The following is a 13,540-nucleotide window of genomic DNA, read 5'->3' as shown; positions in this document are numbered from 1 at the left end:
GCCGGCTGCTTGCGGAGCTCCTCGCTCTCCGAGTCACTAGCCGGCTGCTTCTGTGATTCCTCATTTTCAAAATCACTGCTCTGATCCCTTTGAGGTTCTCCATTTTCAGAGTCACTCACTCGATGATTTAAGGCATCCTCGTTTTCAGAGTCACTTAAATGCTGATTTGGACGGTCCTCAGTATCAGAATCACTGTCTTTCCCTCCGTGAGCTGCTTCATTGTCTGAATCACTTACATTGTGATTTGGAGGCTCCTCATTATCTGAGTCACTGTCTTTTTGCCTCGGAATATCTTCATTTTCAGAGTCTGTCATATGAGGCTCTCCCATTTGACCATCGTCTTCTCCATCACTGTGTTCATTCTAGAAGAGAAAAATAATCTCAGGCAACTAAGCAAAGAAACTAAAAAAGGAAACAAAAGCCGTTCTAATTTTTTGCTTGCCTTCCCCCCGATTTGATTGCTCAAGATACTGCAGCCTGAAAATTTTTCTATACAGAAATAACTATTATACAAGCCGCATCAAGGGACTTGCTATCAAATATTTCAGAGCAAGAAAAATATTAAAAGATCAGTGGAAGCCCCTCCACTTTGCTGCTCAATCATATTTTGGACATGGTAACACAATGAAAAGAACTCTCAAATTAATACTTCTAAGAAAGGTCTGATTCCCCAAAGGTGAACATTTAGCACTTTTTTAAATAAGTCAGGCTTTCAAGAAGGTTTAGTCCGACTCCCCAGAAACAGGGCAAATAAAAAACTCCCACAGTGATTTTAAAAAAAAAAAAAGTTTTCAAAGATTTTTTTTGTATGAAGTACATTTTACTCAAACTACACATGCATGACATTCCAGTGGAGCTCAAGAGCTTGTGCCTTTTCCCTCTTGGCCAAGAAAGCTTATTTAAGAACACATCTAGACTGAAAGCCTACCAATTAACAATAAATTTCTGTTTTGAGAGGTGAGAATGTATTTCAAAAGAACAGATTTAATATCTTTCTCCTTTAAGTTGATAACTCCTATACCTATCCAGACATCTGAGAGATTCTATGCATGAACATGCTGGTCTTCTCAAAACTCTAGAAGTGAAATACAATCCTTTATTTCATTTTTTACACTGCAAAAATACTGAGCCACACACTCCATTTTTGGAAAAATCTTTTGCAAGCCACCTGTCAACATCATTACTGATAACAGAACATAAAGTTTGACTTCTACCTTTTCTAAAAAATCTAATTTTCTACTTGAAAAAATTTTTCAATATTGCATTTACCTGAGAAAAATCATTAGGCTATCTAAAATTTTCGTTTCATTAACTCAGCATACCTAAGACAGTCACCGTCACAATAATCCTGCTTTCAACCAAAGAGAACAATACTGCAATAGAAACTTCTTTTCTACAACTTCAGCTTCTCCATTTCTCAGCCAGGGTGAGCCCTTTCCTCAGGGGTGATTTTGTCTTTGTCTTCTCAGCTGTAGACTCCTTCCACCAACATCTTTGCAAACTGAGTACTTACTGTCCTAGGAGATACTTTAAGACTTGTACGTCTTGGAGCTTCCAAATCTTTTTCCGTTAGCAATTTAATTTCCTTGGAAGGACAGGCTTCCTATCTATTTTCTTTTTATTTCCTATATTCATCCTGCTCCCACATTCAGAACCATACACAATAGTTCAGGTGCTGAATCTATGCTGAATCTAAACCAAACACTACAATTAATCTTTATAATATATGAATAAGAGAATTTTATTTAAAACTAAAATTACTTAAGAACTATGCTCTCCAGAATTATACAAAGTGGTAAATAACATCACTTTTTAAGGTTTGGGATCTGACGCAATGCATTTATCCCCTTGGCTAACAAACTTTAAAATATTAACTGGTAAATGACTGCAGAATTACTGACAGAAAGATACTACACCATGGAAAATCAGGACTACATAATTTTATAACATGCACTTCAAATATAGCTTTACTATTTCCGTGTTACTTAATGCTAGCTACAAAACAGCAGCTTCAATAATCTAAGTTAGTATCTCTCTTTCTACCATTTGCTCCTGTCACTACAGCAATGCAGGCCTTTCTAATAATTCTGATGGTAATATTCAGTATTTATTTGTTACCTCTACAGAAAGAAACCATGGTTCAGTTTGAATCTGAATTCAGACTTCTGAGGAATTAGATATGGAGATTAGGAAGTTACAGAACTGCACAACTGAGGTCTAAGACCTTACGCCCAATTACTCTTAGTTCATTATAGCTTATATCAGAATCTTAATTTGGTTGCCCTCTCCTGCACAGTATCACCCACTAACAAACTAGGAATGTGTGTATGTGACGTACTTTCTCTCACTGCATTATTTAAGATGGAAGAAAGCTGCAGCTCAAAACAGAACAGGAAAGGTAATTCTGACAGCAGTGTTATAGGTCAGGATCATTGAGAAGTACTATAACGCAGAGGTCTGCCCTGTAGTTGAAGCTTATTACAATAGAAATTCTTTAATCCTCATTTCCTCATCACCCCCCATTTAATGTTTGAATTTTTTGTCTACTTGTTTTCACTTGATTTCAGATGGCTAATGCCAAATAGGTACTGGTAATTACGTCAGCAGCAATAAGGGATTTTGCTAATCAAAACCAAAGAAAATAATACATCTACTCCTATTTAAACTATTAGGCGCATCACCTTGCAGACTGTCGCTCTAGAAAGTCTTTGGTGAACATGTAATCAGAATTAAAAAGCAACTTGATTCCATAATGATTCTTAACGACTCAGTATTTCTAAGGTCAAAAGCGTGGCTGCAGGTTATATATTCAGAATATATTACTAAATTACAAAGAACTTCTATGCAAAATACTTGGTAAGAAGTCTTTACAATTATACAGCAGCATTACTAAAGCACTTTAGAACATCTTGAATCTCTAATCTGTTATTGCAAACTGACAATTGCTCTTTAGAAGGAAGAGGTTTGGGGAAGGGGAGCAGAAATGCATCCTAATTAGCTTACTCTGTGTTCATAGAGTGCTCTGCAAAACAGAATCCCAGTGAGGATTACAGCATCTGAACCTCACTCTAGTGTAATCACCTACAGAAGAACTGCTTAGAGAAAACACAGGAAAAGGCAGATATAGGTGTCCCTATCGAGACTGGGCAGACAGGCACCCATCTACTCTATTCCTGGATCAAGAAAGCACAAGCCAGAGCTAACCCAAAAACCAAATAGTTATATTAGCCAAGTCAATAAGCCCTGCGCAGAGATGACACACAACTAGCTCAGACTCAGCACCACATTAATGTAACCAGGCATCTTCTAAAGCAGAGCTGGGGCACAGCTGACTTGCTCAAAGCCTAGGTAGAACAGACATGCCCTGTCCACAAGCATCAATGCAAAGGTATTCTGAATACAAATAATGAATCTGCGGATGTTTTGGGATATACTTTGTACATAAAGCAGATGCAACTTTATGGTAAGATGACTAAATTCGGTAGAATAGTCTCCCCCACCACCTTTTTTTACTAGTTCGTCTCTAAAAAGATGCATTCAGAGAAATCATATGCATAATTTTATAGTTTTTTTATTTTTTCTTTTCTAAATGCTTAAAGAAAAGATCAGACATCCTCACAAACAAGTAGGTCTCAGGTAATTGTTACTGCATTTTTCTCTAATTCCTTTGCTTTCTTTTCTTCCTCCTCTTTATCTATAAACTTTTTAATTCAGATGTCCTTAATTTTTTTTAACTGACATAATTCTACAATATGAGGCTTTAGTACAGTATAAAATAAGGAATACATCAAAATCAGATTTACAGTGTTATCCCTCTACATAAAATTTCAGTTAGCAAGTAGTTTATTGGATCAACATGCAACCACTTTTAAGATGCAATACTCTGATAATTTAGTAAGTTCAACAAAATTGACCTATCCACTACAAACTCATGAATGACAATTGTTAAACTAAGGCATAGATTAATCATCACAGGCAGATCAGAAAATTATGTTGTTTTCAAAAATCCGAGATATTTGTATGTTTGTTAACAGTTGCAGTCAAACCATAACTAAATTCATGAAGATAGCTGGGACTTGGTACAAGTGTAAGAATCTAAGTCATTAAAGATGCCGTATGAGCCTGACTTGAACAAACACTGTAAACATGATTTAATATTCATTACTGTACTAAAACTATGTGTTATCTATTTGTCTAAAACAGAATTGGTAAGGACATCAAGGAGAACATTTATAGATAAAGTGGGACTGGGGGAAGGAAAGCCAGAAAAGAATTGTGGAAAAGAAAAACCCACATACCTGAGACCTACATAAGTAATTCCTCAGGATCCCCCTTTTCTTTAAAGTTAAGAACCTGAAAAAAAAGTTTGAAAATTTAAAACTTCAGTTCTTTATATCTGAGTTCTAAATTAGAGACGAAATAGTAATTAAATAGACTTAACTGATTAGGCTGTCTCAAAGGTTTTATTACCTTTGAATGTCATTCCTCCCACATATTCCTAAAGATGAAGGAAATAAGAGGGTGAGAGATATTTTAGGATAAATAATATGATAAATCACTGAAAGTTACTCCTTTCAGAGAGAGTAGCTACACATTATCATTTGAGCTGAATTTTGAATTTGATGCAGGAAAAACATCAAATTACTAAGAATGTCATAGCAAAAGAAAATACTTAAAAAAAACCCAAATGTTTATGATTCGAACTGAATCAAATCAAGCATTAAAGCTTGAAGGTACACATCTACAATCAAGCAGAAGGGTTGTTTTTGTCTGGGTTTTTTAATTGCTTAGGGTTTGGGATTTTTTTTAATTGGACTTTCCAAAGTATTTTATCCACAGAGGAAGATTCAACAGCCATCACAGAACAAAGCCTTTAAAATACTGCTGGTACATGAAGAAGATTAGTCAATGATGATGATAGCGCCTAATGATATTTTCTGGTTATTTAAATTTGAAAAAGTCTTGCTGAAGACACAAATAAGAAGTCAACCATTTTTCTTTATGCYAGATTTCCAATTACTGTAGCACAGTAGATAAACTTAAAAACTCACAAGAACATAGATGAGTAAAATCAACTGACCAAGTTTTTATACATCAAAGAAAAACCTTAATTATATCAAAGTGGCAACAAAACTCTCTGTGATCTCATCAGCAATGCTTTAGATGAAAATAGGAGTTAAAAAAGTACTAAATCCTTATCAAAGACACTGTTATTTCTCTCACACGAAAAAACATTTCTTCCTCTGCCAAAGCATTTCTTGACTGTCACAATAGGAGATAGTGCCTAACACCAAACCAGTTTCTTCTGTTGTAAATAGCAACACTTACCCACCCACCCCCCCAAAAAAACCCCTCCAAACTCTGCTTTACACTCAAATTCAAATAAACTGGAAGAACTTTCATTTTAAACTTATGAAAAATCTTCACCCACTTTCTAGCTCTGATGAAAGCAAGAATGCCAATAAAGAAAAAAAAAGGGGGGGGGGGACGACTTGCAAATTATACCATAGCAGAGTGAACCTGTAAGCCTTCTGAAGCATTTCAGTCTGTTACAGTATACCACATTACATATTTTAGGCAATTTTTAACAATACATAGCCACTGAAAACACAGTCAGAGCCAATCCTGAACTTTACACAAAATGCAACAGAATTTGCAGAACAGAATAAAGCAGACGATTACAATTTTGATGACTATCAGAAAGTTCACCAAAACATAACTTTACTAAGAGAAGATAGAATTTCATAGGCCAAAATTATCCCTTCCTGATAAGGTCCTAACAAGAAACATTCAGTGAGAAAGTCTGTTTGGCAGAGATCACACAGTCCGGAATTGGAAAAGAGGATCTCTATCTCAAGTCACAAAAATATCCCTGGAAATTAAGATTAGCCCAGGAGGTGTCCTAGAGATCCACAAGGAGCCTTCACCTCTATTAGAGCGCTCTTTCCACCCACAAAACTCAAACCACAATTTGAGCAACTCTCCTCCAAATACAACCCTGGATCAAAGTAACTTCACCCTTTCCACAGTGTAGGGTTCTCAGAACAAAAAGCCCTTCAGAGGAAAGAGAGGTGCTATATAGGAACCTTAGTCTCTTTTCCACATGGAGATCTACTCCTTTGTGAAAGACAAGGAGAAAAACATTGCACAAAATAGGCTTGAGAGGCAATTCTCTCTCATACCTGAGAGAAGTAAGATGGGAGAGTATTTACTCTTTAGCAAGAAAAAGTATGCCACTACAACATGTGGTTTTATATTAACACGCAAAATTTTAAGGCAAAACTCAAGATTTCTCAAAATTCGTATTAGGATTTCAAATCTAAAAAGTTTACCACTAACAATACCAAGAATAATATTCTTGCAACAGAGCAGCACAATATTAATCTTGTTCTATATAACAGGGAACACCATTATGGTAATTAAGGGGAAAAAGAACTACCCTACTTATTCGCCAAGGGATTACTTGTCAGTGTTCCTTCTGAAAGTAAAGTTTTGCCTGACAGCACCTTTAAAAACAAATCAGCGAAGACAGTAAGCCTCAGTTAAGAGAATACCAAAACCAACAAACAACTTACTTATTTGATTAAAAACAAAGTTTCAGTGTACCTCTGACTGATGCCCTACACTTCCATTCTCAGATCCGGAATGCTGCTCATTTACTTCATCTTCAGCATCAGATCCTGAATCTCGTTCATCTTGCACTGGAGTAGCTCCACCATCATCTATTCCAAAGGAAGAAAAGGAAAGAAAGTAAAACTCAATGACATCTCCCAGGGTTTAAGAAAGTATTGACAGTTATGACGATCAGGAAGGCAGGAAGTGCTACTAGGAGATTCCAGTTCCAGCACTGAGCCAGTACAGAGAAATAGGTGATATCCACTGGGGAGGTTCAGAACGGGCACAAGCCCACCACAGACACTCCCCAAAAAGAAGACCACAGAAACTACTTCTGGCAGGTACGCGAGCACTGACCGACACGTTCATCAAAATACCGAGCAAACGGCGTTACGCGAAGCGCCGTTTGGATGCAGCCAGGCGGAAGAGGGCCTGCCCCGGCCCGCCGGTGTCACCCCAGCGCCCCGGGCCGGCTGCGGGGCCCCGCCGCGCCGCGCCGCCACCTCCCCCACAGGCCCCAGCGCCCCGGCCGCCCGCGGAGGGACGCTCCCGCGCCGCTACCTGACTGGTCCCCGCCGTAATACTCGGTCTCCATGGCGGGCCCGGCCCCGCCTCCCCGCCGGGGCCTCGCGGCTGGCGGCGGGGCACAGCCCCAGGGCAGAAGTCGCCGCTAGGGCCCGCCGCCTCCGGACGCCGCCGCCGCCGCCCGACCCGCACAGGCCCAAAATGGCGCCTCCCCTCCGAACTGCCGGCGGCCGCCCCTGCGCATGCGCCAAGAGCACCGGCCACTCCCCCCGCGCGCCGGGAGGCCGGCGGCGGGGGGAGGGAAGCGCTCGTCTCGCGGGAGCCAAGTCTCGCGCGGCTTCGGGCGGCCGCCGCCGGGGGGCGCCGGGAGGCGGGGCGGGGCGGGGCAGTGGCGGCCGTTGGGCGGTGGCGCWGCGCCTGGCCCGGTGCAGCACCGTGTGGGAGACCTGAACCCAAGGATGGATAAAAGCACCGCCGGCCCCTTTCCAAGCCCCCCGGGTCATTCCTGCTCCAAATCATCCCAGGGCTACAGGGCAGTGAAAACAGCGCTTGTGGCTCAGAGCGGTTCATTTGTTTTTCCTTTTTTTTTTCTTGTTCTAGAAAAGATTTTGGTTTTAGTTCGATGACTAAAGTGCTGGGGGAATTGAAGAAGCCTGGGAGAAAAAAGACTATTTCAACAGAGGGAATGAATAACTGTATGGCAATGTAAAATGGCTATTTTAACAAAGATGATGCCTCGGGAGAGCAGTGGGAAAACTTCTGAGAGACTAAAATCCAAAACCAATAGATCAGTGTTTCAACACACTGCCCAGAACTATATATACTATAGTTACCCAACTTCTCCCTTCAGCCAGTCCGAGGCATAGCTGCTAAAAATGCTTCCAGGATGGGAGATGAAAAAATCTATCTACTGATTTGAATAATAAACACTTTACCATTTAAATAATAGAATTTATGTGCTTGCTACCAATTAAGTAAATGAGCATTAACTTTAGAGGAAGCTAGAAGGGCCAAAGGCGAGTGCAGGAGCCGGTCTGCCTGCGGGCCTGGGGGCCCCGGGTGGGCGCTGGCTGCCGCCGCTGCCGCTGCAGTGCGGCTGGCCCGGGAGCGAGTGCGAGGCCGCCGTGGAAGCTGGCAGCTAGCTGGCTCCGGGAGCTACAGCCTCACCTGCCCTGTCCGAAGCTGCAGTTCAAATTAGTTCGTGTGTGGGTTGTTCCTCCCGATTTAGCCTTCAGAATCAATTGAAAGTTAGCCTTGAAACCCTTTAATTGCTCACTTCCAGAGTAAACAGACGGGCAGAAAGTTCCCTGTCTTTTGGGAGAATTGTCGTGTTCTGATTTAGTAACCTCTGTCCTCTGAGCAGCTGCATTATTCAATTATATGGCTCGCCTACGGTATGTCGTTAGAGGATTACGCGGGATGACTTCTGTCATTGACAAGTTATTTTAAAATGGATAGCTTAATAAATGCATATTGTGCTGGTCTCCTGCCTCTTTTCTTGTTCTGTGACAAACAAAACATCTTTGTTCTCTAAGTGGGTGCAAGTTAACGTGAAAAATAGAAAACAACATCTGTTGAAGCAGTCTCATTTGGGGTATTTCTAACAGGGACTTTTTGTATTGCTACGTGCTACACTCCAGTCCAGGGACATCACAATTTAATAGGTGGAGAACTGTGGTCAAAGTGAGTCATCAGTTCATCTGTGCTAGAGGCATTTTCGAATGGATGGCAGAGAGGTTAAGMCATTATTAACACTTCCACTCCGGCAGCACACACAGCTATAATGCATGGCATTCGTTGTACCTCGTACCAGATAAATACAGGTAAACCTGGCGGCTTGAGTCGTTACTCAAAGTGTTAGAGACTTTTATGACGTTTCACTCAGGAGGAGAAATTGGTAGTGGAGTCAGGTGTTTCTCTGAGACAATTGCACCTGCTTAGCAAAAATGTAGGAAATCCTTTTTCTCTGAAAGCAACATACATAAAACATAAAGAGAAGGTGTCTTTGTTCACAGCTCTATAGCTCTCTTCCAGAAAACACATAGCTGAAAAGGTCCCTTAGCTCTCTCAGAACCGCATTCTTAATGGGATCATGTCCCCTTTTCTCCTGCTTCTCCCCTGCTCTTGTCTTACTTTCACCGCTTTTAGCAGTCCTCTCTTTGTACTGTGTGGTTTCACCTGGATCTTTCCTGGAGGTAGGAGGCTCCCGTTGTTTTAGTTATCGATCTTCCGTTATCTGTCTTTCCATAAAGAGATTGAATGGCTCCTTACAACAGACTAAATTGAAGACAGTATGACAACCTTAATCCAACCCATAACAACATGATGAATGAAAGTCTCTGCCCACAAAGTACTAAGCTAGAAAAGAGCAAGCTGGGAGTAATGTAATAGAAAATAATGGACAAGGGGAAACATACGCAGAAATAAGAAAAGGAGGGATTGAATACGTACCAAGGTGCCTGGAAATTGTACCAAGGTTCCTGGAAAATATGGAAGTCTCTTATGGACTAGAACTAGGATCCAAGCAGGATCAGAGTATGGTGGTAACCCTCCTTGGAAATTGTTTGTGAATATGTGCTATGTTCTACAATGATCTCAAGCCTTCACCCCCAATTCCAGCTTCACTGAGGCTGCAGAGATCAGAGGAAAATAGAGAATTTCGACATTTCCTGAAAGTAGAAGGAGGGATTGAATTTCCTCCCTAAAAGTTATCAATTCCCATCCTTCCGAAAGGAAACCTCCTGACCCCGAGCCTAGGGCTGTGACGTCCCGCTCGCAGCACGCAGGAGAAGGCGCACCCCGTGTCCTCCTCTCAGCAGTGCTGAGTAACTGAACATCACCTGAGGGCCATCCTGTGGGCGACGTGTGCGTGGGCGCATGAGTGGGCCTGCTTGCGTGCACGCATGTGTTTGATCCTTGTGAGCCAGACCGTGGCGCTTACTGGCCTGCAATACCCTGCTAATACCCTCTTGGCTGCGTCCCAGGAGGAAGGATGGAGTGACCCGCGGGCCGTCACGGGATTGCACAGCGGGGARGCTGCCTGCAGGCAGAGTGAGCAGCGCCCACTGTGTGTGTGCGGAGGCGTGGGGCGACACAGATCCCCGAGCCCCACCAGTCTGCCTCTCTGTGCCACACCGTGCACGGGCTGGAGTGAAATGAGCCTTTCCCTGGGGGACGCAATGCTCCAGACAACCGGGGGATGCACCTGAAAATCCTCTACTGGTGTGTACTTACTCAGTGTGCTTTGTTCCCCGTAGCACGCCTTTCCGAGCGGACAGACATCAGTGACTTAGCGGGACAAATCTGCTTAGGGGCCGGGGGGAGCTCCGTAGGAAGTCACTGTAGACAGAAGGGCTTCTGAGTGAACTGTCTGAATTGCAGCTTGTTACATCCAATCCACCTCCCTTCAGACACCTCGGAAAAGGACTGGTTTAACACAGACGTGTGCTTGGCAGCTAGGACTCAGTGATGCGGAGATGACGAGGCCGCTTTGAATTATCTGGAGAGGAAACGTGAGAGGTAGTGCCGCGTGCTAATTAAACCCTTTGATCCTGACATCAATCTCTTAATTAGGAAGCTGTCAGGAAGAGGCAGTTTTGTTAACATATGTCTATCCTGACAGACCTATCACTCTCCACTGCAGCAGGATTAAATTCACCTGGGATTACACAATTTTAATTTGCCGCTTTTCTCAGGGCCTTAATCCGTCAGCGTAGACCTTAATACAAATTACTCCAGTGCCTTGTTGCCCCTAATTACAACTACAAGTGTGTCGGTGCCCTGCAGAGTCCTGTAACAAACTCCGTCTCCAGCAGTCGAGTTGCTCCCTCCTGGCGTCTCTCCCGTTTGTCTACGCCCAGCGCAGCGACCTCGCCAGGCTCAGCTCCCGCTGCGCACGGGCCCTTCTGCTGAAGCAGCCCTCAGCAAGCGGCCTGCTCACCTTTTRTTAGGAGCGTGTGCTCTTCGAAGCATCTGGGCTGCTTCTGCTTGGTGCGTTGAGTCTTCACGCCCTCGGCCTTTCCTTTCTGGCTCTGGAGCATGTCCAGATGTGGAAATCCACCTCCCAGATTACACTGGGTTCCAGATGTTTCCATCGCCTACTGTTTATATATGTGCTAGTACAAAAATACTGCACCCCTCTGAAATAACACACCCACTGTGCTTCAGTCACAAGTGTTAAAAATGTACGTTGTTTTAGAATGAGATTTTCTGCCCAAAACAAACGCCATTTGGAATTTCAGCAGGTATGTTTCATTTGCTGAAGAAGTGTTTAAGGTACTCTTGTCCCTTCGGTCTGACTACACCAAAAGCTTTGTTTTTAGACCTCTGCTTTGGTGGTGTGAAGGTATATACTTTGATTTATTTGCAGATATTTGACCTGCATCTAATAAAATCGGTGCCACTTGAGAAGAATTCATTAATCACATGCAATGATATAAACTTCTTAACTTCTAAAAATTGTTGTATCAAAAATAAAAGTCTGTTAAAGAACTAGTTTGAAGCAAAGTCCTTGAGTAAGAATGATTTGCACAGTTAGGAACTTCAAGGACGTTTTCTGCCTTGTGTTTTTTTTGTATCTCTGTGAAAGTCCCTGAGTCCTGAATGGCCTGTGCTCTCTTTCTGCACCAGTATCTTCCTCTCTGCTATAAAACTTAAACAAAGATCTCAGGTAAGGAGGCTAATATTGAAACATAAATATACGAAGTGAATAAACAGCACATGCTACACCAAGTATTTATTGCTATGCTTGAATGCCTACCTCAAATTGGGAGGTGGAAATACAGCAGGAGCCCCAAGAATCTGTGTCTCAGACACCAAGGTTTTTGTTATCTTTCCCATTTTACAATGCAGCTAAAAGGAATCTAGGAAATAAGAAAATAAGAATTAAGATATTAGATATAAAAAGGCATGTTCACAATTGTTGTACATTTTCCTTTGCTTGTTTAATAAAGGGCATACAGAATAGTATCTAGTGAGGCAAGCTTCTTGCTGTGTACAGTGTCTGACGCTAAACACATAAAGGAAGATTATACAGTTARGCTAAGGTAGATGGAAAAAAGCTTGTCCCTGTTGTTTTTGCTGGCAGTTAGAGGATGAAATGTCCCTAACTCCTGGGTTCTTGCTCTGGCTGGAGAAACCTTGTGTCTGCCTCACTACAGGTATCCTGCAGCTTTGTTTCTTTCCCAGGCATCACACCTTGTGCTGGAATACAGTGGGATTTACAAGAAGGATACAGGCTTGCTGATAGTAAACCTAGTGCAACCAAAAAGGGGGAGGCTCTTAGCCACTCCATCCTAATTTGGAAAGAGGAAAGTGGGGGTAAAGGGAGTTAACATGCATCTAGATGGCAGAACACAGGGACAGTGGTTGTTAGGAAATAAATGAGCGCTAACAAAACCAGGAAGTTTTAAACAAATGGACTAGGAGTCCCAGTCCCCTTAGACGGTTGTGTGAGTACTGACGTCAGTTGAGTGCCATGAGTTTATTTTGCCTTGAGCTCTAGGTGCTGTGGAGCACAGTTCCCACAGGCCACACACTGATGTGCATTTTCGGACCTTACAGAGAGAACTGTGCAAAACCAAGGGGAGCGATTAGGGTCCAATTTTCCTCTTATCAAACAGGGTCACTCAAAGAGAACCGCAGGGAAGTTAGTGATGTTGGAGCAGYGTAAGATGACGTGCTGAGAGGTTTCCTTCTGGGAGTGCTTATCAGAAATCTGCAAGGATTCAGGCACAGTGGAGAGATTGAAGTTTAAGGTTCACCCAGGCAAGAATTAGCCTTCCTACTTACTGGAATGCCTGGCTTGTAAATGACATATACACTRAACTGGGAGCAAAGTCCTGTAATAAATAACCGTGCTTCAGTTACTTCCTCCTTCRCACAGCAGAGAACTAGCTCTCGGTGAGGGATCCCTTGATGGCACCCGTACCAATTTCACCTTCCTTTTCCTTCTTACTCATATTCTTGTGAAAAAGAGGGAACTCAGCTGCACAAGCCAGACAGTGAGGATTTCTTCTGGACAGGTAATTTCTCATCCTGGGGGAGGCAAACTGGTTTAGGAGTGCTGCATTATTTGGGAAAGAAAAACGAAAAGAGGGAGACAGGCGTTGTCCCAAGGCAGCTGTTCAAGCAGGAGGAGGTTGGCCATTTATGACTTAATTGGGAACAGGCATTTTCGATGTCGAATCTGTGTATTCTGGGATTATAAGGGATCTCCTCACTACGTGTCCATTCTTGGTCACTGTCATAGACTGGATCTCTAGCTAGCTGTACCTTGGCTCAGTATGGCTGTGTTTCACGTTCAGTTGTACTGCTCCTACTTTGTTCTGGGTAGGCATTTCTGTCTCGTGATAGAAAGATCAATAGATTGTGAGTTTTTGTGGCTGACCAGGACCCATCT

General features: G+C 42.5%; 1 protein-coding gene across 3 annotated transcripts in view; it reads right to left on the bottom strand.

The window, feature by feature from the left end:
* Window positions 1-7,340, bottom strand: part of IWS1 (IWS1, SUPT6H interacting protein) — an 18,612-nt gene extending 11,272 nt beyond the window's left edge. For 2 of the 3 annotated variants that reach the window (XM_026080018.1, XM_026080019.1), the window contains exons 1-3: window positions 7,177-7,340; window positions 6,607-6,722; window positions 19-362 (exon numbers count right to left, since the gene is read on the bottom strand). In XM_026080018.1, the coding sequence (XP_025935803.1) occupies window positions 19-362; window positions 6,607-6,722; window positions 7,177-7,210 (494 nt within the window). In that variant the 5' untranslated portion in view covers window positions 7,211-7,340. The remainder of the gene's footprint in view (window positions 1-18; window positions 363-6,606; window positions 6,723-7,176) is intronic. The other variant, XM_026080016.1, reaches the window with a different exon arrangement.
* Window positions 7,341-13,540: the final 6,200 nt, after the last annotated feature.

This window comes from Apteryx rowi, unplaced genomic scaffold, assembly GCF_003343035.1.
Source record: "Apteryx rowi isolate R43461 unplaced genomic scaffold, aptRow1 scaffold_51, whole genome shotgun sequence".
NCBI lineage: Eukaryota > Metazoa > Chordata > Aves > Apterygiformes > Apterygidae > Apteryx > Apteryx rowi.
This window is presented reverse-complemented; position numbering and strand designations above follow the sequence as displayed.